Source organism: Schistocerca gregaria, chromosome X (assembly GCF_023897955.1).
Source record: "Schistocerca gregaria isolate iqSchGreg1 chromosome X, iqSchGreg1.2, whole genome shotgun sequence".
Lineage (NCBI taxonomy): Eukaryota > Metazoa > Arthropoda > Insecta > Orthoptera > Acrididae > Schistocerca > Schistocerca gregaria.
Window position 1 is genome coordinate 831,226,818 of NC_064931.1, and position 23,187 is coordinate 831,250,004.

At 40.3% G+C, this 23,187-nt stretch overlaps 1 protein-coding gene across 2 annotated transcripts in view; it reads right to left on the bottom strand.

Moving 5' to 3' along the window:
- The window catches only part of LOC126299334 (uncharacterized), an 864,357-nt gene that overhangs the window by 774,301 nt on the left and 66,869 nt on the right, over nt 1–23,187 (bottom strand). For both annotated transcript variants that reach the window (XM_049991164.1, XM_049991163.1), the window contains exon 3: nt 19,493–19,563. In XM_049991164.1, the coding sequence (XP_049847121.1) occupies nt 19,493–19,563 (71 nt within the window). The remainder of the gene's footprint in view (nt 1–19,492; nt 19,564–23,187) is intronic.

A 23,187-nucleotide genomic window follows, 5' to 3' on the forward strand; every position in this document is an offset into this window, starting at 1 on the left:
TGCCATCGTGGAGGGGTACCTCGAAATAGAAGATATCAGGTGAATGGAGTGGCCTGCCTGTTCTCCAGATCTAAACCCCATCTAGCATGTCTGGGATGCTCTCAGTCAATGTATCGCTGCAAGTCTTCAAACCCCTACAACACTTCAGGTGCTCAGACAGGCACTAGTGGAAGAATGGGAGGCTATACCCCAGCAGCTGCTCAACCACCTGATTCATAGTTTGCCAACCCATTGTGCAGCCTGTGTACGTGCACATGGTGATCATATCCCATATTGATGTTGGGGTAGATGCGCAACAAATTTTGCAGCACATGTGTTCGGGACGGTTTTCTCAACTTATCACCAATACCGTGGACTTACAGATCTGTGCTGTGTGTGTTCCATATGTGCCTATGCTTTTAGCACCAGTTTTGTCTAGTGCCATGTGTGTGGCACCACATTCTGCAATAATCCTTAATTTATGAGCATCAGTGTAGATCACACAAAAACGCATAGAACTGGGGTAGGAGCATACTTTGGTTGTGGCACTTCAAAATGTTAAGCACGTTGAAAGGTCATACTTTCAGGTCTGTCAGGTACGGTAGAAAGAGATTTTTTAAAAATGTCTTTTTAATTAAAAACCTCTTCAAATCTCTCTCACTCACAATGGCATCCCTCACTATGCCACATGGCGGGATGGCTACATAATCGTTGAGAACAATGGAAGTCCACATACACTGTATTCTCAGCTGAGAACTCAAAACTTGTGCCAGTAGTCCAGTCCTTCATTCTCTTTAGTGTAAGTGACAACTAACATGTTGCTGTTACTAGGTTGGATGATTGGAAAAATACAGTAACATTGTTCACTAATAAAGAGCACTGCACTGGCACCTTCAGAGACTCAGCACACATCCTTGTAAACATCCTTCTCCTGCTCAAACTAGTCCAATACTAATTCTCGAACTGAGGATGTGAAATACCTTTGTAAAAGGAAGGACTGTAGGAAGATGTGTAGCTGTCCCCTGAAGCACCTTTGATGGAGCTGTCTAAAAATGCTTCCAAGTGGTGTTTCAGGCCTTCCCTAGATCAAGAACGAGTCTGACAAGTTAAGAACTCACAATGGAAGTGACTAAGGATCTACTTACATTCGAGAACTGAGAGAAGATGGTGATTCACCACATACTCCAATGTATTTCCTATGCAGTTTGTGAGATATCCAGTTTCAGAAGGAGAATTAGCAATGTATTGCTCCACAAGTTGGAAAAGTCTCCCATTTCCCACATGCATTTGAAGAGTGCCAGGATGATTTATTTTGCATTCACTGGGAGTTGTTGCAATGTGGCATTGTGCAGTTTATTGTGACCAAATGCTGTGTCACGAACCACAAACAATCGTGCACCCAGCTCGTGCATGGAGGACATCGGTTGTAAGCTTCCTCAGTCGAAAGTCTCACTTATCTCTCTCAGTAATAATCCTATGACAACAGATCCTGGATGGTTGTAGCCACCACTTTTGCGAAGCATTGCAACAATGCATGAGCTGTTTTCCGTGATGGTCAGGAGAAAACCATTACACATTATAGCAGTTATTAGCCACCTCCCACCTCTCTCAAAAATACTCATGGTGGTCTGCCCTACTAAGGTAGACTTTGTGGAATGATTTACAGAATGTAGTAATTCTTGGTATGATCTTTTTTTTTTGTTTTCACCTTAATTATTCAGTGCCTGAAAGGCCACAAAATTCTCTGCAGCCTGTTGGCCTTTAAAACTGTTGTAGGGGTGCATGCCTGCACGTTGTATTCTTTTGAATGGGTTTCCTGAAGACATGGATTTCCCTGTGATACCATTCTCAGTTCCTCCGTTTGTGTGTGTGTGTGTGTGTGTGTGTGTGTGTGTCACTGTAAAATGGAAGTAATTTCATCAGTGAGGTTTGTCTACACCTCCCTGTTTTCCTTTAACTTCATCTGAAGATATGGAAGAATCAGCAGGTTACTGAGACACATTTTGATTCTCTCAGACAGACATCCAATTCCATCACTTCAGTGGGTGAGGCATCATCAGACTCTTCTGGCAAAATGAGTATGAAGTAGTCTGACAGCATTGGAGCTACCTTTCTAAACTTTTGATTTTTTCTTCTTTTCTGTTTGGCTTTCAACTACAATGTTGGCATGGTGTACTACCAATAGCAATCTTTGTTGAATTTTCAGGTTGGATGTTAGTACTTTCTATATACTGGACCATTATATTTAAATTTGTTTGCGTTGTGTAAGTGTGGCTTTGCAGGTATACTTGCAAGCAGCATAGGTACTGCTATTACTTGTTTTAGTTTGAGTGGAGATGCCAACTTTTGGTGCTGTTTTCTTTAACCCTGAAGTGAAGGATTTTGCAAAGTGGAAGGCATAAGCATCTTGTATACTTTTTTGCTTCTGTATAGCCCATCCATTTTATTACCTTCATTTCTTGCATTTTTTTTCTTCCTGGAACATGGAGCTTTTGCAGCTCCAGCCCACATGATTTCCTGAGCAATTCACACATGCAGAGCAGTGAGCACTTGATTGAGTCATGACTGGCTGCTGCACCACATCTACCACATACTATTTCACTTTTACATAGCATGGTCGTATGTCTACGGTGTTGATATTTATTGCCATACATAGGATTTGGAATAAATGGCCACACTTTAAGACACAAGAACCCCTCCCCCCCCCCACTCTCTCTCTCTCTCTCTCTCTCTCTCTCTCTCTCTCTCTCTCTCTCTCTCTCTCTCTCTCACACACAAAATGGTTAATCAAAATCACAAAAAAATCAATTTTTTCCAGCTCACCATTTTACCCACTTCAGCTTGTCCCTCACCCTAGTAAACAAACTCCTGCTTTATCACCATTCCTTTTGTAGTTCACTTACATCAGTTGACATTTCATGGAATGACACAACATATCTGCACAGTGTGCTTTTCAACAATAGCAGCATATTCCCCTAGCTTCTCATACTTAAGAAAACATATTGCCTGCCGGCAAGTTGACATTTTGATGAGGTGACTGCCATTTCTGAGTCTGCAAGAAGATTGAGTCTGTTGTTACTGCCTCTATGGCTTTTGGAATGTATGACGAGGACAGCTTCTCAAATGTCCCTTCCTCTCTTTTTATTACTAAAAGTATATTTTGCAGCAACCTTCCCACATACTCAATCTATGAAAAATCATAGTCCATTCTTATGCCACAGATGCAAGACCTGCTCGATGCACTTACCCAGGATATCCTTTTCTATTAATGTCAAACACATATCCTTTCTTATCAGCACAGCAGGACCTAGTTTGAAAGCAGTCATACCATACACCATCTCTGTTGTAGCTACTGTAAAGCATTTTGTGGGGACTTGGCCACCAGCTAGCTGTCCATCCAAACAAATGGCCATTCCTAAATCAGTCAAGAGCAGAGTTGACTACCCAGTGTGTAACGACGACGACTCTGTCCTATTGTACATATAATATTTTTTCTTCTGATTTTTCGATAAACTTGTGTAATTGATGTTCTGATTTCATTTCTTTTTTGTTTCATGTCATTATGTTAAGAAAATGAGAATATTAATGTTTATGCCAAATGTCAAGCAATACTGTAATAGAATTGAACTGTAACAAATGTTGAAACTGTTGTAAGATGTTTAAAACTGTAACTGCGTGTCTGGTCCATTTGTAGGCAATGTGTTAGGATATGTAGAACGCAAAACCTCGGGTGAATACCCGGCCTGTCAGGGAGCAGTAAAAGGTGGATGGCTGGCGAGCGTGCAAAATGCACGCGCGCGCTGCACGGCACAACGGGCTCAGCAATAGTAGTTTGAGTTTGGCACTGGTTTGAGCAACACCTTCTGGAGCGAGGAGGCTCTCCTGGAAGACGTAGTTTCACTGAGCCTCGGGTATGCCGTACCAATGCCCACACAGTATGGCAAAATTCCATAGGCACTAAATGGAAAAGTATTGCGAAGCTAAGAAGAATTAAAGTGCTAATATGTGAAGAGCCATAGCTGTGATTATATGTGTGCTCTGTGCCTCGCCAACCGCTGCATCGATACTAGCAGGTTGAAACTTTTAGTACTGTATTCGTATGGATCAGAGAGTGAACTGTGCAATAATAATCTAAATTTTACCAGAACTTTCCCATCATTTAATTATCCTCACAACTAACCTAGACAGGGTCCTTTCCAAATGTTGTGCAATCCGAGTGTCCCGAAATGAAAATTTAAAATTTGTGTTAATAATAATTATTTGCAGACCTGGCTATGTTAGAATGGTGTTTAAAGAACTGTTTCGTTAATGAACCAGTAAATGAATAACGAAAGTCTAACAAAGTTGAAAGATAACTTTAATATTGATATAGTAATGAAGTTTAATTATTTCGAGAGAGATATAAAGGTATTTAAATGAGCAGTAAATAAGATGAAAAGAGTAGTTACTTATATACTGGAAATCTTGAACGCATAATAAATTCAGTAATCATTTTTTTTTTAATACAGTGATCATAACAGTTTCAGGTAACCCCCCCCCCCCCCCACCCTTTTTTTCATTTGAATTCTTAAGTGTTCTAAATTGGTTTGACCAGCAAAAGTTAAAGTCGAAATTTATCAGTGTTTTATCTTTATCAAAATTGACATTTTGTGTATGGCACGAAAGTGATATTTCTAAGGTAACCTATGCCCGATTTTAATCAGATTAATACACAGTATAAAGTTTTGTAGTATACATTATAGTGTAGTGTTATGTATTCATGGTTTTTTCCATATCAGTACAGAACGTGGAACTATCAGTTCAATAGATTTTTTGGTTCTAAAATTCTACTATATTATGCAGTGTTACTACTTGTTGCTTTGCATGAATATATACCAACTTGTACAGGGAAGAAACTTAGTTAATATCTAATTAGGCTGGCGACCGTATTACACTCCTGGAAATTGAAATAAGAACACCGTGAATTCATTGTCCCAGGAAGGGGAAACTTTATTGACACATTCCTGTGGTCAGATACATCACATGATCACACTGACAGAACCACAGGCACATAGACACAGGCAACAGAGCATGCACAATGTTGGCACTAGTACAGTGTATATCCACCTTTCGCAGCAATGCAGGCTGCTATTCTCCCATGGAGACGATTGTAGAGATGCTGGATGTAGTCCTGTGGAACGGCTTGCCATGCCATTTCCACCTGGTGCCTCAGTTGGACCAGCGTTCGTGCTGGACGTGCAGACCGTGTGAGACGACGTTTCATTCAGTCCCAAACATGCTCAATGGGGGACAGATCCGGAGATCTTGCTAGCCAGGGTAGTTGACTTACACCTTCTAGAGAACGTTGGGTGGCACGGGATACATGCGGATGTGCATTGTCCTGTTGGAACAGCAAGTTCCATTGCCGGTCTAGGAATGGTAGAACGGTGGATTCGATGACGGTTTGGATGTACCGTGCACTATTCAGTGTCCCCTAGACGATCACCAGAGGTGTACAGCCAGTGTAGGAGATCTCTCCCCACAACATGATGCCGGGTGTTGGCCCTGTGTGCCTCGGTCGTATGCAGTCCTGATTGTGGCGCTCACCTGCACGGCGCAAAACACGCATACGACCATCATTGGCACCAAGGCAGAAGCGACTCTCATCGCTGAAGACGACACGTCTCCATTCCTCCCTCCATTCACGCCTGTCGCGACACCACTGGAGGCGGGCTGCACGATGTTGGGTCGTGAGCGGAAGACGGCCTAATGGTGGACGGGACCGTAGACCAGCTTCATGGAGACGGTTGCGAATGGTCCTCGCCGATACCCCAAGAGCAACAGTGTCCCTAATTTGCTGGGAAGTGGCGGTGCGGTCCCCTACGGCACTGCGTAGGATCCTACGGTCTTGGCGTGCATCCGTGCGTCGCTGCGGTCCGGTCCCAGGTCGACAGGCACGTGTACCTTCCGCCGACCACTGGCGACAACATCGATGTACTGTGGAGACCTCACGCCCCACGTGTTGAGCAATTCGGCGGTACGTCCACCCGGCCTCCCGCATGCCCACTATACGCCCTCGCTCAAAGTCTGTCAACTGCATATACGGTTCACGTCCATGCTGTCGCGGCATGCTACCAGTGTTAAAGATTGCGATGGAGCTTCGTATGCCACGGCAAACTGGCTGACACTGACGGCGGCGGTGCACAAATGCTGCGCAGCTAGCGCCATTCGACAGCCAACACCGCGGTTCCTGGTGTGTCTGCTGTGCCATGCATGTGATCATTGCTTGTACAGCCCTCTCGCAGTGTCCGGAGCAAGTATGGTGGGTCTGACACACCGGTGTCAATGTGTTCTTTTTTCCATTTCCAGGAGTGTATTAACAAAAAATGGTAGCATCTTCAGAGTTGCTTTTGGTCCATCCTGATGTGTAATTGCATTTCGAACTTACTTGACGTATCATTGTTATTACAGAGTGGATGTACATCTGATTTGCCACCATTCAGGCACACGTGGTCGATATCTATACAAAAATCCTTTCTCATAAGCTGAACCCCGCTTACTTACCTTAGCACAGGCTTTAACGAGTACTGTGTCACCCACACATTACAAGTGGCTTCCCGGTGACAGAACATCGAGTTGTTGTCGGTCGCAAATTAACGTGAATACTGACCAGTGGATATTCAGTGGCAAGAACTGCAATAATATTTAGTGAAGTAAATAGCAGTGAACGTCAAGTATGGTAGTGGGGTGTAATTTGCGTTCGGTATGTGCAAGAACGTAGACACAGTAGATGCTCCGAGCGTAATGGAAGATGCGGCTGGCAATGACAGGAGTTTACGTGGCCAGATAACAGATTGCGTTAGCGGGAGACAATTGGCATACGTACAATACCACGAATATGTTAACGAACAGATTGAAATGTCGAGATCGCCTCGAACACAGCAAGGAATAAGACAGGAAGTAGATAATGACTTTGTATATGATAATGGGTACATGAACGAATCCACTGAAATGTTTGATGCATCACAGATAAAGAAAGAACCGAAAGAAAATTTTGAAGTAGGATCGGAACACACCGCTTCCGTAGAACAAGACAGTGTGAAAATTGTAAGCATGAATGACTTATTTGAACAATTAACCAAACAAATTGTAGGACAGAATGATCAGCTTCAAAAACAAGTCAGTAATCAGGTTAGTCAGCTTAAAACACATGTTGATGAGCAGCTTAAAAAACAAAGTAATCAGATCAGAACACATGTTGGTCAGCTTAAACCACAGGTCGAAGAACAAGGAATTAAAATTAGTAAACATCGAACAGGTAGAACAAAAAGTGGGTAATTTGAGTTCTGCAATAAATACTATGAAATCTGAAATTGACACGATTAATAAAGATATGAATACTATGCAGGAGGAAATTGAGCACATTAACAGTAGGTTTGATGTTGAAATTCTCATCCAAGAGAAAGTAGAGTCTCTAGTTGAAACAAAAGTAAACGAAAAAGTTTTCGGTCTTAAAACTGAGGTCGTAAACGAATGCCAACATGGAATATTATAGTTGAAAAAGGCAGTTTCAGATACTGAAAGACATTTAGGCGAAAAAGTTACCGGATTTGTACAAAAGTGTGAACAAAATACATCGAAAATTCAAGACAAAATTTTCGATCTCGAGAGTAAAATCAAAAATAGGTCTGGTGTTGTCTGTAATGGCACGCCACTTACGAAGCTGTTGGAAGGTGAGGAGCGCTTCGATCCCACCAAAAAACATAACGGATGGCATCCGTTGGATTTCATCAAAAATTGAGAGGGGATGTTTCCTAAACAATTGTCTGGTCAGGAGAAGATAAACGTAGTAATTAGCGCCTTAGCAGGTGAGGCTAAGCTCTGGGGAATTAACTTTAATACCGAACTAATGACGTTCGAAGAGTTTAAACAAAAGTTTACGGAACAATATTGGTCCGAACAAAAACGGGATCATTTGTGGCGCGAGTTTATCAGAGCCAAACTTCATGATAATAGGGGCGGGAGATCTTTGAAAGATTTCTGCGAATATTGGTACCGAAAGTTGACACATTTAAGATGGAGAAGATTCGATTCTGAATCCGTATGGGAGCAATATAAAAAGCTTCCAGAAGATTCGAAGAGATATGTGGGAAGCAATCATCGCAGCTTCCAAGCGTTTCTCAAAAGGGTCGAAGACGAAGACCACTGGCGCGAAAGTCGTGTCAATTATCAGAATTTTAGTGACAGGAATAATCGCAATAATGACGAGAGGAATGACGGCGATGGTTTTCGCGTCAACATGATACAGAGAGGTAGAGGCAGAGGAAGACGAAGAGGGGGTTATCTAGGTCACGGTACAAGATACACCGCGCAAAATAATAACGATGCGGGAAACTGATTTCCGCGAACGTTGAGGGCCAAACGGAAGCGGACAGAACATATCAGCCCCGATTTAAGAAACATTACTGGACTGGCAGAAAAATTATGAGACAGCTTAGGGACAGGCGTAGAACGACGCAGCGCGTTGTTGCGAAACAAGCATCAGGTGCGTGCGCAGACAATTCATCTTCGCCGCGCACTGCGCTACATGTTAACAGTGGAGTGGAGTATCAGAGTGCACCAGCCTATCAGATCAGCTGTTCAGAGAAAAGCCGCTAGCAAGGCGGCAGAATTAGGTACGAACATTGCCGTAAGAGCTGGCAAATACATTACGAGTGGTAATTCCGTGGCGAAGGAAATAGTAGATGGAACAGTGGATACACAGAGATGTGCGGTTAGCAGTGTTAGCAATGAAGTGAATGACGAGAATGAATTAGCCGAAGTAACTGATTGGCGCGTGCAGAACGTCGATCTGTACAAGGGCCTCAAGCAATGTGAGTGGGAGTATTTTAAGAAGGAATATGAGGCAAGGAGGTTAATTAGTGAAAAAGGAAATAGTAGGGACGTCGATAAGGTGACGTGACCCGAATTTAAAGAGGAGAGAGTAAATAGCGCCGCGCAAAGTACGCGTGCTGCCTATAAGACGATGGTGAAAGATAGGAAGGAATTGGAGGATGAAATCCTAAGCATTGACGAGGAAGTAACTTATGTTAATGATTCGCCAACAATACAAGCTATTACCGAAAGGCACCGTGGGGAAGAGGCAGGTAATTACCTACGAGTAATTAAAGTTCACGAGGATTACACTAAATATGAAGTAACAGTGGATGTGAGTAAAGCTGATAATGAGGTCGTTTTGCCAAAAGAGGATACTGATTTAAAATCAAAGCCTGACGATAATGCACAGGAAGACCTTAGTGCCTGTCACAGAAAAGAACCTGAAAGCAATCCAGAATGGCCAGATTCTGACGATAGTTCAGATGACGAGTATTTCGGTACTAGTGAAAATAATGGGACTATAGTTAATTGCGATATTGTACCTACTGATGACGAAGTTTCAAAACAAAACCCAGATGTTGCGACTGAACACAGAAAGAAAGAGCCACCTGACGACTCAGTGTCTATTTTGCAAAGAGTTCAAGTAAGCAAAGGCTTTGGACTCCAGAAACTGAGAAAGCCACCAGATAGACATGGTTCACAGGTCAGGAACGTATCTTGGGACAATGTCACAGTCGACCAAGGTGCGTTGTGGAAAAAACAGGAAGGGGCGTGATTTGGAGACTGGGGCAGATCTATGTCGGGCTTTGAGAATGTCATGAACACCTTACATAATAAGTCTACTGGGTTCCCACCGGAAGAAACTTTGTTAGGCAGCAGAAGTAAAAGTTTAATTGAGGAAAAATTAAAGAGTTTACACCTGGTACAAGCTTGGGGTGAGTCAAAAGAAAGAATTAGTCAGAAAAAGGGCAAAGCAAAAAGCTGAATCTAGGTCTAAAAGACATGATAAAAACCTGAAAGTTTCAAAATTTAAAATTGGGGATTATGTGCTTTTAAAAACCAACGAAAAATCTAGTGAACTGAACCATGAAATTTCCAAATTTAAACATATTTATAATGGACCGTATATAATACAGAACATTTTACACGATAATGCTTACTACCTGATCTACCCAAAATCCAAGAGACCTTTATGTGTAAGAAACGTTGTGGACCTGAAACTGTATGTTCCTAGGAGTGAGTGACCTAAGTACACTCAGAAAGCAATCTGCAGTAAATGTGCTGTATCTAACAAAGAAATTATTTTATTCTAAATGTAACAAGTATTTGTAAATGTATGTATACCATTGTCAGTGTGCTAATGTACTTATGTAAGTTTCAGATTATCAAATGTACTATAATGTAGAGGTGTATGGAAAAAAGGGCTGAAAAGAAAAGGCAAATGCTGCAAGCCAAATATAAGATGGGATTGCCAAAAATCAAAGTGGGCAGTACATGAGTCGTGATATAAAGGACTACCAAACACCAAAGAGGGCAGATAAATCTTCAAAGGAGAACTGTAAGTATGGTACAGGTGATGTGATAAAATGATGCAAAATGGACTGCCCAAATGTGAATGATAGGCAGCAAATATGTGTGTTGATTTTTCTAAATAGTATTAGTAAATAAGGAAATGGACTGCCATTCAATGCAAGCAGCAAAAAATTGTTTTATAGTGTATATAGGTATTTGTATATGCTTTGTAGTTAAGTGTTTGTGTTCCAGATTTTCATTTTGTTTCTCTCTGAAACTTAATAATGATAAGTAATTTGCTATTTCAATCATGTTGTGATAGGAGGTTGGACTGTGCCAAAGGCACTTAAGTAAATCATAGGTAAATTTTCTCGATATATTAAAAAGGAGAGACCTATATAATGTGAGTGAAAGGAAGTTTTGTGATATAAAATTTTATGATGGTACATTCACACAAAGATTTAGAACCCCTGTATAAATATAAAGTTCAGTGTTCCCATCAATTTTGCACTTAGTGAAATTTACTGGAAACAGCCATGTGTAACAACAACGGCTCTGTCCTATTGTACATATAATATTTTTTCTTCTGATTTTTCGATAAACTTGTGTAATTGATGTTCTGATTTCATTTCTTTTTTGTTTCATGTCATTATGTTAAGAAAATAAGAATATTAATGTTTATGTCAAATGTCAAGCAATATTGTAATAGAATTGAACTGTAACAAATGTTGAAACTGTTGTAAGATGTTTAAAATTGTAACTGCGTGTCTGGTCCATATGTAGGCAATGTGTTAGGATATGTAGAACGCAAAACCTCGGGTGAATACCCGGCCTGTCAGGGAGCAGTAAAAGGTGGATGGCTGGCGAGCGTGCAAAATGCACGCGCGCGCTGCACGGCACAACGGGCTCAGCAATAGTAGTTTGAGTTTGGCACTGGTTTGAGCAACACCTTCTGGAGCGAGGAGGCTCTCCTGGAAGACGTAGTTTCACTGAGCCTTGGTTATGCCATACCAATGCCCAAACGGTATGGCAAAATTCCATAGGCACTAAATGGAAAAGTATTGTGACGCTAAGAAGAATTAAAGTGCCAATATGTGAAGAGCCATAGCTGTGATTATATGTGTGCTCTGTGCCTCGCAATCTCGCCACCCGCCGCATCAATACTAGCAGGTTGAAACTTTTAGTACTGTATTCGTATGTTTTATCTTTACCAAATTGACATTTTGTGTGTGGCATGAAAGTGATATTTCTAGGGTAACCTATGCCCGATTTTAAACAGATTAATACACAGTATAAAGTTTTGTAGTATACATTATAGTGTAGTGTTATGTATTCATGGTTTCCATATCAGTACAGAACGTGAAACTATCTCTTCAATAGATTTTCTGGTTCTAAAATTCTACTATATTATGCAGTGTTATTACTTGTTGTTTTGCATGAATATATACCAACTTGTACAGGGAAGAAACTCAGTTAATGCCTAATTAGGCTGATGACTGTATTATTAACAAATTGGTAGCATCTTCAGAGTTGCTTTTGGTCCATCCTGACGTGTAATTGCATTTCGAACTTACTTGACGTATCATTGTTATTACAGATTGGATGTAAGCTTGATTTGCCACCATTCAGGTACATGTGATCAATATCTATACGAAAATCCTTTCTCATAAGGTGGACCATGCTTACTTACCTTAGCACAGGCTTTAATGACTACTGTGTCACGTGGAGGTTACAAGTGGTGGCACATGCTGCTGAGCACAACATTTTCTACTTCAATGGCTGTACCACAACCCATGCAATCTACATCCTTTCATTGAACACCAGTTTCAATAAGTTATGCAATGGGAACTATCCATCATTGCACATTATTCAATCTTATGTATATCATAAGGCTAAAACTGATGTGTCTCCTGTACAGCATGATCGGATGATCCGTATATGTATGTTGTGAGATGAATAAAATACAAGTACAAGTCTTGTAATCCTCCTGGTCTTAGCCTCTGTTAGATCCTGTCCTACACCAGTCTTCACTCCTGCCTCCATAATCACCACTTCACTCATTCTATGTTCACACTCTCCTCTTTGCAGTCTCCCACTAATTCTTTTATATCTCCCCCTCCAAGTCCACAGCTCTATGTCATTATGTGCCACAGGCAATTCCCCTTCCTGCTCCAGAATGAATTCATTGGTGTCACAGTCTTACCCTGTACTTTTGCTGCATCTCCCTAGCAACTATCAGCCAGCTGTACCTTCAACCCTCCCCTCACTCTCCACCTCCTTTCTGCCCTCACCTGCACCCTACATAACCCTTTCACCTCAGCCAAGCTGCAGTACTCAACTGGAAAATCCAGTCATTGAGTCGCGCGCGTGTGTGCGTGTGTGCGTGTGTGTGTGTGTGTGTGCGTGTGTGTGTGTGTGTGCGCGCGTGTGTGCGTGTGCGTGCGTGTGTAAAGGGGGGGGGGGGGGGCAGCACACATACGCACACTTGTAGCTGACTGACACACTGTCTCATTTATGTGTCTGTTGATAATACAAAGCCTCACCTATACAGCAAGTTGTTTTCTTTACTCCTTTGATTACTTATATTCCACCATGAACAATTCATTACTGTATTTTGGGTGGCATTTTGCTATAATATCTTCACAGGCATTTTGTTAATGTGTAACATTTCAGCATATAGAGGTGCCATACAAGGGAAATGAACTTGAAGGCAATATTACAGAAAATGAAGAGGGCATAGATGAAGATGAGAACTGACACTATGAGAAAAATTTGATGGAACACTGATGATGATGATGATGATGATGATGATGATGATGATGATACTATTATTATTATTAGGGTTGAGGGGGCACTCAACATCATGGTCATCAGCGCCCTGATGAAAAGTCAACATGCAAATCTAATGGGTGGGGACGAAGGCTGTTCCCACATGCAGAACACACTATAACGTATTAAAATCTGCTGCCCTTCTCCACCAATTTAGGGATGAGGCCTGACAGTTCACAAAATTACACCACTCTTAACACTCGTATTGGTATCTGCAAGGATGGCGGGCAGATCTCCAGTGAGACCAAGGGCTGCCCTAATATCAGTGTACAGGACACATGTAGCCACAATATGCTGAACTGGAAGCAGCATGCCACAAACTTCACAGAATGGTGGATCCTCCCACCAGAGGAGGAAGCCATGTGCGAAAGGGCTATGCCCGATGAGTAGTCTGGTAAGGAAAACCTCCTACCAGCGGCATGGCTGACAGAGTCCACCAAGTTTTTGTGGTTGATTTGAGTGACCGCAGTTTGTTGTCTGTCACATGCAACCATTGAGCCTCCCACTGACGCATGATGCATCTATCAGAAAATGAGATAATGGCGTGCAACTGGATGGGACATTGATGGACAGCACTATCCCAACATGCTTCCTTAGCAGCTTCGTCAGCCATGTCGTTACCTTGTATCCCCATGTGGCCATGTACCCAGCAAAATATCACCTCTTTGCCACGGTGTTGGAGCCACTGTAAAGAGTCATGGATGAGCCAAATCAGCTGGTCTACTAGATACATTTGGCGAAGTGCTTGTAGTGCACTAAGAGAGTTGGAACAGACAAGAAAACCCATACAGTGATGTCTGTGAACCCTCTCCAGTGCCATCAGAATTCCCTATAACTCTGCATCATAATTTGTAAATTGTTCTGGAAGACAAACTTTAAAAACCCTATAAGGGAAAACAGTAAAACAACCGAGAGCATTCACCTGCCGGGGTCCATCTGTATAAATAACGATAAAACGATGGTATGTACTTAAAATAGATGAAAACAAAGCCGTAAAAACCAAATCTGGAGTACAACTTTTCTTGTACCGTGTCAAGCTTAAAATCACTTTGGGCCTCCACCAAGGCGGCAGAGAAAGTCTGTAGTACACATACCAAATGGCTTGATCGCTTGGAGTCAAATCCTGAACAGTCGTTTGAAGGCGAGTTGGATCACTGAACTAAATACCAATGACTGAGGTGACACTGAGATTTTCAGTGCCTGTCGAGCTGAAAGGATACGTCGCCACATCCAGAGTGGTGGTTCATCTGCCTCTACACACAGACACTGAACTGGGCTGGTCCGAAAGGCTCCAGTCAATATCCGAATGCCCTCATGGTGGACAACATCTAACATCTGGAGGTAGGAAGGACGGGCCGATCCGTAGACAGAGCAGCCATAGTCTAAGTGTGATCAAACAAATGTCCTATAAAACTGCAGGAGGTGGGACCTGTCGGCTCCCCATGTTTTGCCGCCAAGGCATTTCAAAATGTTCAACAACCAGAAGCCCTTTGTTCATGTGACCTACTTACAAAATCATGTACCAAAAAGTCTGAAGGCTGAAACCTGAGAAAATCTTAGATCTAAAACAGACACTTAGATGGAGACACCTTGACCTCACTCTCAGAAAGTACTGACATTTTGTCATTGTCATGGTTTTCAGTCCAAACACTCATACAAGGGTATCTTCAGAAAAGAGTTCCTAACCCCTAAAACTATATCTGATGTTAACAAATTTCTCCTCTTCAGAAACACATTTCTTCCCAATACCAGTATACATTTTATATCTGCTCTACTTCAGCCATCAGTTCTTTTGTTGCCCAAGAAGCTAAACTCACCTACCACTTTTAGAGCTTTTCCTAATCTAATTCCCTCAGCCTCACCTGATTTAATTCAACTACATTGCATTACTAATGTTGTGTTAGTGTTCACCTTATATCCTTCTTTCAAGACAGTGTTTATTCTGTTCAACTGCAAAGTCCTTTGCTGTCTCTGACAGAATTACATTTTCACTGGCAAACCTCAAAGTTTTAATTTTGTCTCCATAAACTGTAAGTCCTTTTCCATGTCATTATGTGCCGCATACAATTCCCCCTTCCTGCACCTGAATGAGCTCATTGGTGCCACAGTCTTACCCTGTACATTTGCTGCATCTCTGTTCCAACTGTCAGCTGACCTTACCTTCAAACCTCCCTCTCCACCTCCTTTCTTACTTACACATAGTGTAAGTAATAAAACAAATATAATGTCAGAAGAAGACAATAGTAGAATCATTCATAACCCAAATGTACTACTCGACAAAACAAACTGGTATCGTGGCCATGGTGGGAACTACATCATGTTTGCACCCCAGAAGCAAGGAGGGGAAGGTAGCAATAGCATACACTCCACTACTCTTACAAGAGGATCACTGTCACACAATATGTGTCTTTACATGCCACTCACTCAATGAAGGGCACATTTAGAATAAGAATAGAAACAGCACATACAGTATATTTATACTCTGTTGCTAATCCATAAAGCTACCTCCCCTGGTGTTGTTGCTATTTTCACAGCCACGTCAGTTTGTTGTCTGCCATTTATCATGAATGATAATGTTCCCATCTATACTAATTGATTTCATAATAATTTCAGTTTCCTCATCTGTCCAAGTATCTCTACTCCAGCAATCACCAGACACTTTTTTCAGATAATAGACAATTTTCTAGTCTTCTAACATCACAAGAGTAAAAGTTAAAATAAAAGCAGAGCAAGCAAAGTGGCTAGCACTTTCGGGTGGTACTGCTATGGTCTCGAGTTCAGTTTCTGGTAACCACTTCAAATTTATTTTGGTGAAAAGGTCTGGAAGGAAGTTCCCGCAGCCTTACGAGGGCAACAGGAAAGATACTTGAATAAAAATAAAAAAAATAAAAAAAAAATAAAAAAAAATAAAAATAAAAAATACAGCCAAACTGACCCACAAGTCATCCTGGTAGAATTATATCAAAAGGCTTGCATCAGGCAGCATGAGACACGACATGTATTTATTAACAGCAAAAGCATCTGCCTTTACTTTTTCAGGTTAGGGAGTAAGATGCTTGTTCTTTGCAAGATTCCAGACCAGTTATATAGGATTTAGGTTTAGATGGTATGGTCGAAGTAGGCAGGGAACCATTTACTTGCAAAATTTTGTCAGTGGGATAAAGAGGAGTAAGTTGTTGATCCATAATTAATGCCTGAAGTTTGGCTTTCCTTGTCTCTACATGTTTTTAATTTTTTCCTATGCATTTCTACATGAGAGTATAAACTGCAGAAATTTTGTCTAACAATACATTTATCTGTATCATCAATGTAATATTCAATGGGTGTATTTTACTTGTTCTCTTTTGGGGCAGATACTTGAATCTTGCTCCACTCTGCTGATGCTTTTGTTGCTAATAAGTAAACAGTGTGCCACCTTGCCTGGTAAAAGCCTTTCAACATAACACTTCTTTGATGACTAGTACTTCAATTTTGCTGCTTTTATATTCCAGTAGCTTTTCAGTTGGCCTCACAAGGTTGTTAGGATTTGAACCCATGACCTCAGCATTACTAGTCAAAAATGCTAACCATACGACCATGAGGTCAGTTTTATTTTATCTGCTGTTAAATTAACATTTACTGTTATGAAATTGGAAGACTTCATTACATTATTAATAAAATTACGTTAACAGAAAGTTATCATGACTTCCCATGAAGGCATATTCCACAACAGCTTTCATCATCACTTTTCATGCTCTTACTGTGAACTAAGAATGTGCACTACTTTGAATTGGAATGCGACTGTAACTAGGCACGTGACTAAGTTATTTCCTGCTATACCTGGATTACCACTTTGTCTTGGTAAATAATGCACTACAAGAATGCGTAGATGGAAATTTATGTGTATATTTCATGCCACAAAAACGTTCTTAATGATTGAGATGAAGCTTGTAAGACAAAATACACATTGCATTCATTCAACTACACCACTGTTAGCCAACCTTGTCTCTGCCGCCCACTAGTGTGTGTTGCAGCTTTCATGTTGAGTGATATGCGATAGGGGTTTTAAAAACCTTTTCATTTTGTTTTCATAAAATTTTGACAAAGAATATGGTAAATAATTATTGCTACATGCTTTCTTTATAAAATTTACAAAGTGAAGATACTTCCCTACTTTATTAACCACCATTATTGTGGAAGTGGTGGGTGGTTAGAAAATATTACTTCGAGTAGAGGAAGAAAAGTGGGTGATAAGTAAAAAAGATTGACAAGCCCTGAGCTTCAAAAACTTAACTTAAAACTCATACATGAACTTTATCAGCAAATTAGGGTCAACAGACCAAATACATGTCAAGATCCCCTGGCATTCTTGGTGATTTGGACTTTTTTAGCTGTGTCTGGTGTTTTGGGAGGTACAGTGTATTTAAATTTTCATAACCCGCAATAAAGCAACTATATCCTTTGCTTCTTGTGCCATATCTGGACTTTAGTAATTTTCACCATTGTCTGTAGTGTCCTATCATTAAATTGTGTGACCGGTGTGAGTCAATAGTTTCCTTCAAACTTCAGCCTACAACTGTAAAAAATTTCTTGAAGAAACCATTTTTCTGCAAAAGTCAGTTTCTTATTGAAAACACTATTTCATTTGTAAAATAAATAAATTAATTAATTAATTAATTAATTGCAAAAGTAAAAAACGTTTATTTCAAATAAGAAACAGCCTCATTGAGGAAACTGACTTCTTTCAGGAAATGGTTTAACTCTCTCAGTACCACCAGTGGCCTTTTTGTGTTGTTTCTTCTTCTTCTGTGTGCATCCACCTCCCATTGCTTCTTCCTCAAACTCTTCAACCAAGCCTGGATTGCAACAGAATAATCCTTGCTCATCATTTCTGGAAATGATAAAACAGATTTTAACTGGTATATATGGAGATAGTATCTGTTCTTTCGGACTTGTCCGAAAGAACAGATACCACCTCCATATATAGTTAAGACCAACTGGCCATTGACCTCCTCCTCCTGTGCGGATGCACACGCATTGCCCGAACTCTTATGGGACTCGGTCAGATTTGTCTGCCACGAGTAATGAGCGTAGCGGACAGAGGCACTACGAATGTAGTGTGTGGACACTAAGTTGAGAATGTGGGCCTCACAGGGAGCGTGCAAGGGATAAATCCCTGCAGTTGCACTATCCTCTGAGCCCTTGGTGGCTCAGATGGATAGAGCATCTGCCATGTAAGTAGGAAATCCTGGGTTCGAGTCGTGGATGAGGCTCACATTTTTAATTGTCCCTGTTGATGTATATCAACACCTGTCGACAGTGTAGGGTCTTGATTTAATTATCAATTCTTTTAACTGGTATGTTCCAATTTCAAAGCACTTGATGTATATCAACGCCTGTCGACAGTGTAGGATCTTGATTTAATTATCAATTCTTTTAATTGGTATGTTCCAATTTCAAAGCACTCCAGTATCTAAAGAAATTGTGGCTTGGAAAATGTTTTGAGTTTTATAAAGAAGTTATCAAAGGTACAGATGGGTATTTTTGCATAGCTTTGAGAACTGAATATCAGAGATGGAGTCTACTCAATGGAAAAAATATTGCCACAGTGTTTTCAACTGAGAGTCTAGATTCTCTTTCTAACATAATGTAAACAAATTATTATGTGCTGAAGAAACCTCATGCACTTCCATTTTTAGGCCTGAAGTTATCTTAATAATAAGTATGATGTCTCACACTGCAAATTCCCTTCAGGACACATAAATTTGTCAAGTAGTAATAAAAGTTTAAACATTGTAATTTAAATATACTGGTGCAGATTTTCACTCAAATTTTGACCTATTCACTAACTAAGTTGACACAGAAAAATCTTGATATTCCTTCTTCTTGACTCAAGTGCTCCGCACGTTGACAAGCAACTTTTCTAGTTCTACAGTCCCATGAGTAAGACACCCAATACTTTCTTGTAAGTTTTCATTGTTTTAATACTTTGTGCAAAGTGTTAAAAACATCAACACACACTTATCAATTAGTTACCTTTTTACACGCATTATTGTACATCTTGCAATTTCATTGGCTTCTCAGTACCTCAGCCAGCAGTTAATTCTGTGCTGTCAAACATACATCCTGTAAGCAATGCTATTACAGTTTTTGAATATTACTATTTCCAGTTCTTTTACTTTCCACTACTGGAACACGTTTAGAAAACCCAAACTTCAGACACTTCATGGACACAGTCAACCTTTATTCGGTATCCAAAATAATACATTGCTAACACGGAAATGAAATTTTCATTGCTCATGGTTTACTTAAACACAGTTATCATACATATGCTCACCTGATACTCTTCCCATTCTATGCATCTCTTAATGCCTCTCAAGTCAGCCGAAGATTCCTCTGCCACTCTCTCTGAAATAACCAAAAAATAAAAAATGCAATTAATTTAATGAGTAAAAACCTGTAATCAAACAATGCAAAATCTAGGATAGAATTACAACAATACAGATTAGGATATATTGCAACTAGCAACATGGAGAAGGATTTGAGCAAGATAGGTACACTTAAAACTAAAGTACTCTAACAATCAAAGTCATTTTTCGGATAGAGAAACCCTCCCCCCCCCCCCCCCCCCCCCCCCCCACACACACACACACACACTGAAAACAAGTATTAAAGAAAACAGATTGCCATGGTTGATTTAATACATCTCACAGTGCATTTCAATACTGTACATCACCATCTTCTATAACATGAGCCCTGTAATTTCAAAAAAGATTATTTCTTGACAACTGCTGTGAGAAACATTTTTCACAATGGTAGATTCTTCATGGGATTCTTAAGATAGGGAGCAGATGGGAGAAACACAAAAATGCAGTCTCAAGAGAGTACATTAGAGCTACCTATGTTTCTATTTAACCCATGGGAATGTGCAGCCTGTGAGGTCTCCTTTGTTTCATTTTTGATTGATGTCTCTTGCTACAAAGGCCACAGGAGGGTGAGAAGTCAGCTGATATCTTCTACAGGTTGTGTAATGACTGTCCTTTCTGCATTCAGCACTTAATCGACAGGTCACTGCCACAAAGACCTTTCACGTCTGATGAGGGTTCCCAGGTAATTCCACTACTATCTCTTCTCTCTATACTCTTTTTCCCGTCAGAGCTGATGTGATACATGTGTGAGATAATATATTTTTCCTCAGTGACTGTTCATTTGAGGTACCAAAACTTATAATAATGTAAAAAATTTCAAGTTCTGTGGGGTCAAAGTGAGTTCCATAGCTGTGATGTCTTCTACAGGTAAAAATGGCACAGTGAAAACTGTACAATTTGAATGATTCCAATAATATATCCAGTCTTCACGGGTTGTCAGCCAAGCAGCATTGTCGTTGCATAGCAACGTTTCGACAGAATGCGTCTCCGTCACCTTCAGGCGAAGTGTCGGAATATCGTCGGTCATGGGCTGATATCTCTACTGGACCACACTCCACTTCCCACTACCGGCCAATTACGCACCCACGGGATCGCCGGATGCGCCTGGAGAGGCCGGTGAAGACTTCGTATATGAAATTCACCAAGAAAGCCTGCATTCACAGATTCCAATCATGTTGAAGAAGTTTGTCGTCTTCTGTTAGAGGATACAGAAGATGATCCTGATCTAATTCTGAGTAATGAAGATGAAGGTCGAGAAGAAATAATTGAGGACGAGAAGTAGATTCAGTAACAGACCAGACTGAGGATTCAAATGGTCAAGAGGATTCGATGCTGAATCATCCACATGGTGGAGACAACAATTGTTTCATCACTTTCAAGAAAAAGGGGGATAAAATTATTGACAGGTGGCAATGGCAGAAAACCCCATTGTGACAGAAAAACGGGAAACAAAACACATTGAGTGGTACAATACGGGCTGCCACAAGTTCTGCTCATAAAGCAAGAACTCCTTTACAGGTGTGGGAGCAATTTTTTTTATGTTTCAATGATGCAGGTTATTGAGAAAGACACACATTAGTTCTCTGAACAATATTGATGTGCAAAATACCATCAAGAAAAAGATGCCCATTTTACAAAGGTGACAGAGATCAAGGCTCTAATCAGGCTGTTATATATGAGTGGAAGACTTCAAGCACACCACATCAACACATTAGATTTATGAGATAACAAACGCCATGGTGTTGAAATTTTCAGTTTGGCGATGAGCAGGAAGTGATTCCTGTTTCTGCTCACATGTTTATTTTTTGATTACAGATTGACAAGAGGGAAGTGACAGAAACACAACTGTTTGCTGAATTCATGAACTTTTCCAAAATTTCAGCAGAAACTGTCAGAAAAGTTACTCTACAGGAGCTGACATAACAATTGATGAAAAACTAGAAGGTTTCCAGGGAAGATGTCCCTTTGTACAATGTATACCATTGAAACCTTGGAAGTAGGGAATAAAAATTTAGGCATTGTTTGACAGTGACCATTTTCTATGCTGGCAAACGGCCAGAAGGATCACCATTTGATGTCAGCAACTCACCTACTGACATTGTTAGATGATGTTCTTTGCCTCTGCACATCACAGGTCACATCATAATGATGAACAATTGGCCCATCAGCTGAGACACAGGCAGTAAAAATGGTGTTTAAAAATGTCAGTACTGTCGCAACACAGAAGAAGGGGGGGGAGGGGAGTACAAATTCCTTCTTTAGCTTTCAAGACTCACAGACCACGATGTACAATCGAGCATATTTGGTTTTCGCACTAAAGCCACTTTGGTTTCTTATATCTTGAAAATCGAAAAAAAGTGATACTCATTTCTACCATGCATAGTGATGATGCTATTGATACTGAATGGGTGAAAACAAAAAACCCAAAATTATTACACACTACAACAAATACAAAGGTGGAGTTGACACTGATGACCAGTAGTGTGAAACATTCAGTGTTAACAGGAGTACCAGAAGACTGCCAATGGTTGCTTTTTATTCTATGCTAAATATGGCTGGAGTCAATGCACAGCTCATTCTCACTAGAAATAACATAAAACTTAAGAGAAGGCAATTTTTTTTGAGAAACTTGGTGAGTAGTTGGTGAAAGACCAGCCACATAGACGTGCAGTGAATTGAAAGGGTATTCCTTTTCCCCTTCAGCCAAAAAAGATGTCTTTCTATAAAAATGGCAAATGAAACAATAACAAAGTCAAGGTGCAGAGACTGACATCACCAATAGTTACAGCTGAATGTACTCCAAGCAACTCAAAGACCAGTTGTAAAACCAAAGAATTTGCAAAAATATTCGCTAGAAACCAAGCCACAGAATATACTGAGGCTATAATAAGAGAATATGTAGGTGACCTAGAAATAACTCCAAACCCTGATGAAGCTACAACAGGATCTAATCAGCAAGAACAATATATGTGGTCAATAATTGGGAAGAGAGCTGATACTTCAAATTCTGTAATTTCCACAAAAAATGCATGCAATGCAAGCTTACAAAAAAGGGTAAGTCAAGTAGATTCAGTTGCAAATTTTTTGACGCCTATTCATGCCTTGAACATTTGATTGTCATCTGTGAAAGACGTGCTAAAACTGTGCATGTAAGTCTAATTTATTGCCAAATATTTTCTGATTTCTCTTCTGCAACTTCTTGTGTATGTTTCCAGTGAGTTATCTGTCCTTTCCAGACTTTACACATGTAACTTACAACACAAGCTACTACAATAGGAAACAATTACATTTTACCCTACAGGAACTTTAACTTTGTAGTAAAATTTGTAATAAAAGGTAAACTCTTACTTGTATCTTTGAAAATATGTCAATTTTATAATTTTGAATAATAAAGATATATATTTAATTCATTACGATAAGTTGTATCTTAGTTACTGAACCCCAAATATCAATAAAATATACCAATGGGATAAACTGCACAAAAGACGTGTCAGGTCTTTGCGAATATCCAAGTAATTTTCAAATTGAGAGTTCTGGAGGGTTAAATATCTATCCAAAGTATGAACCTCACCCTCAGGACTCTAAATTTTGTCTATGCTGACAG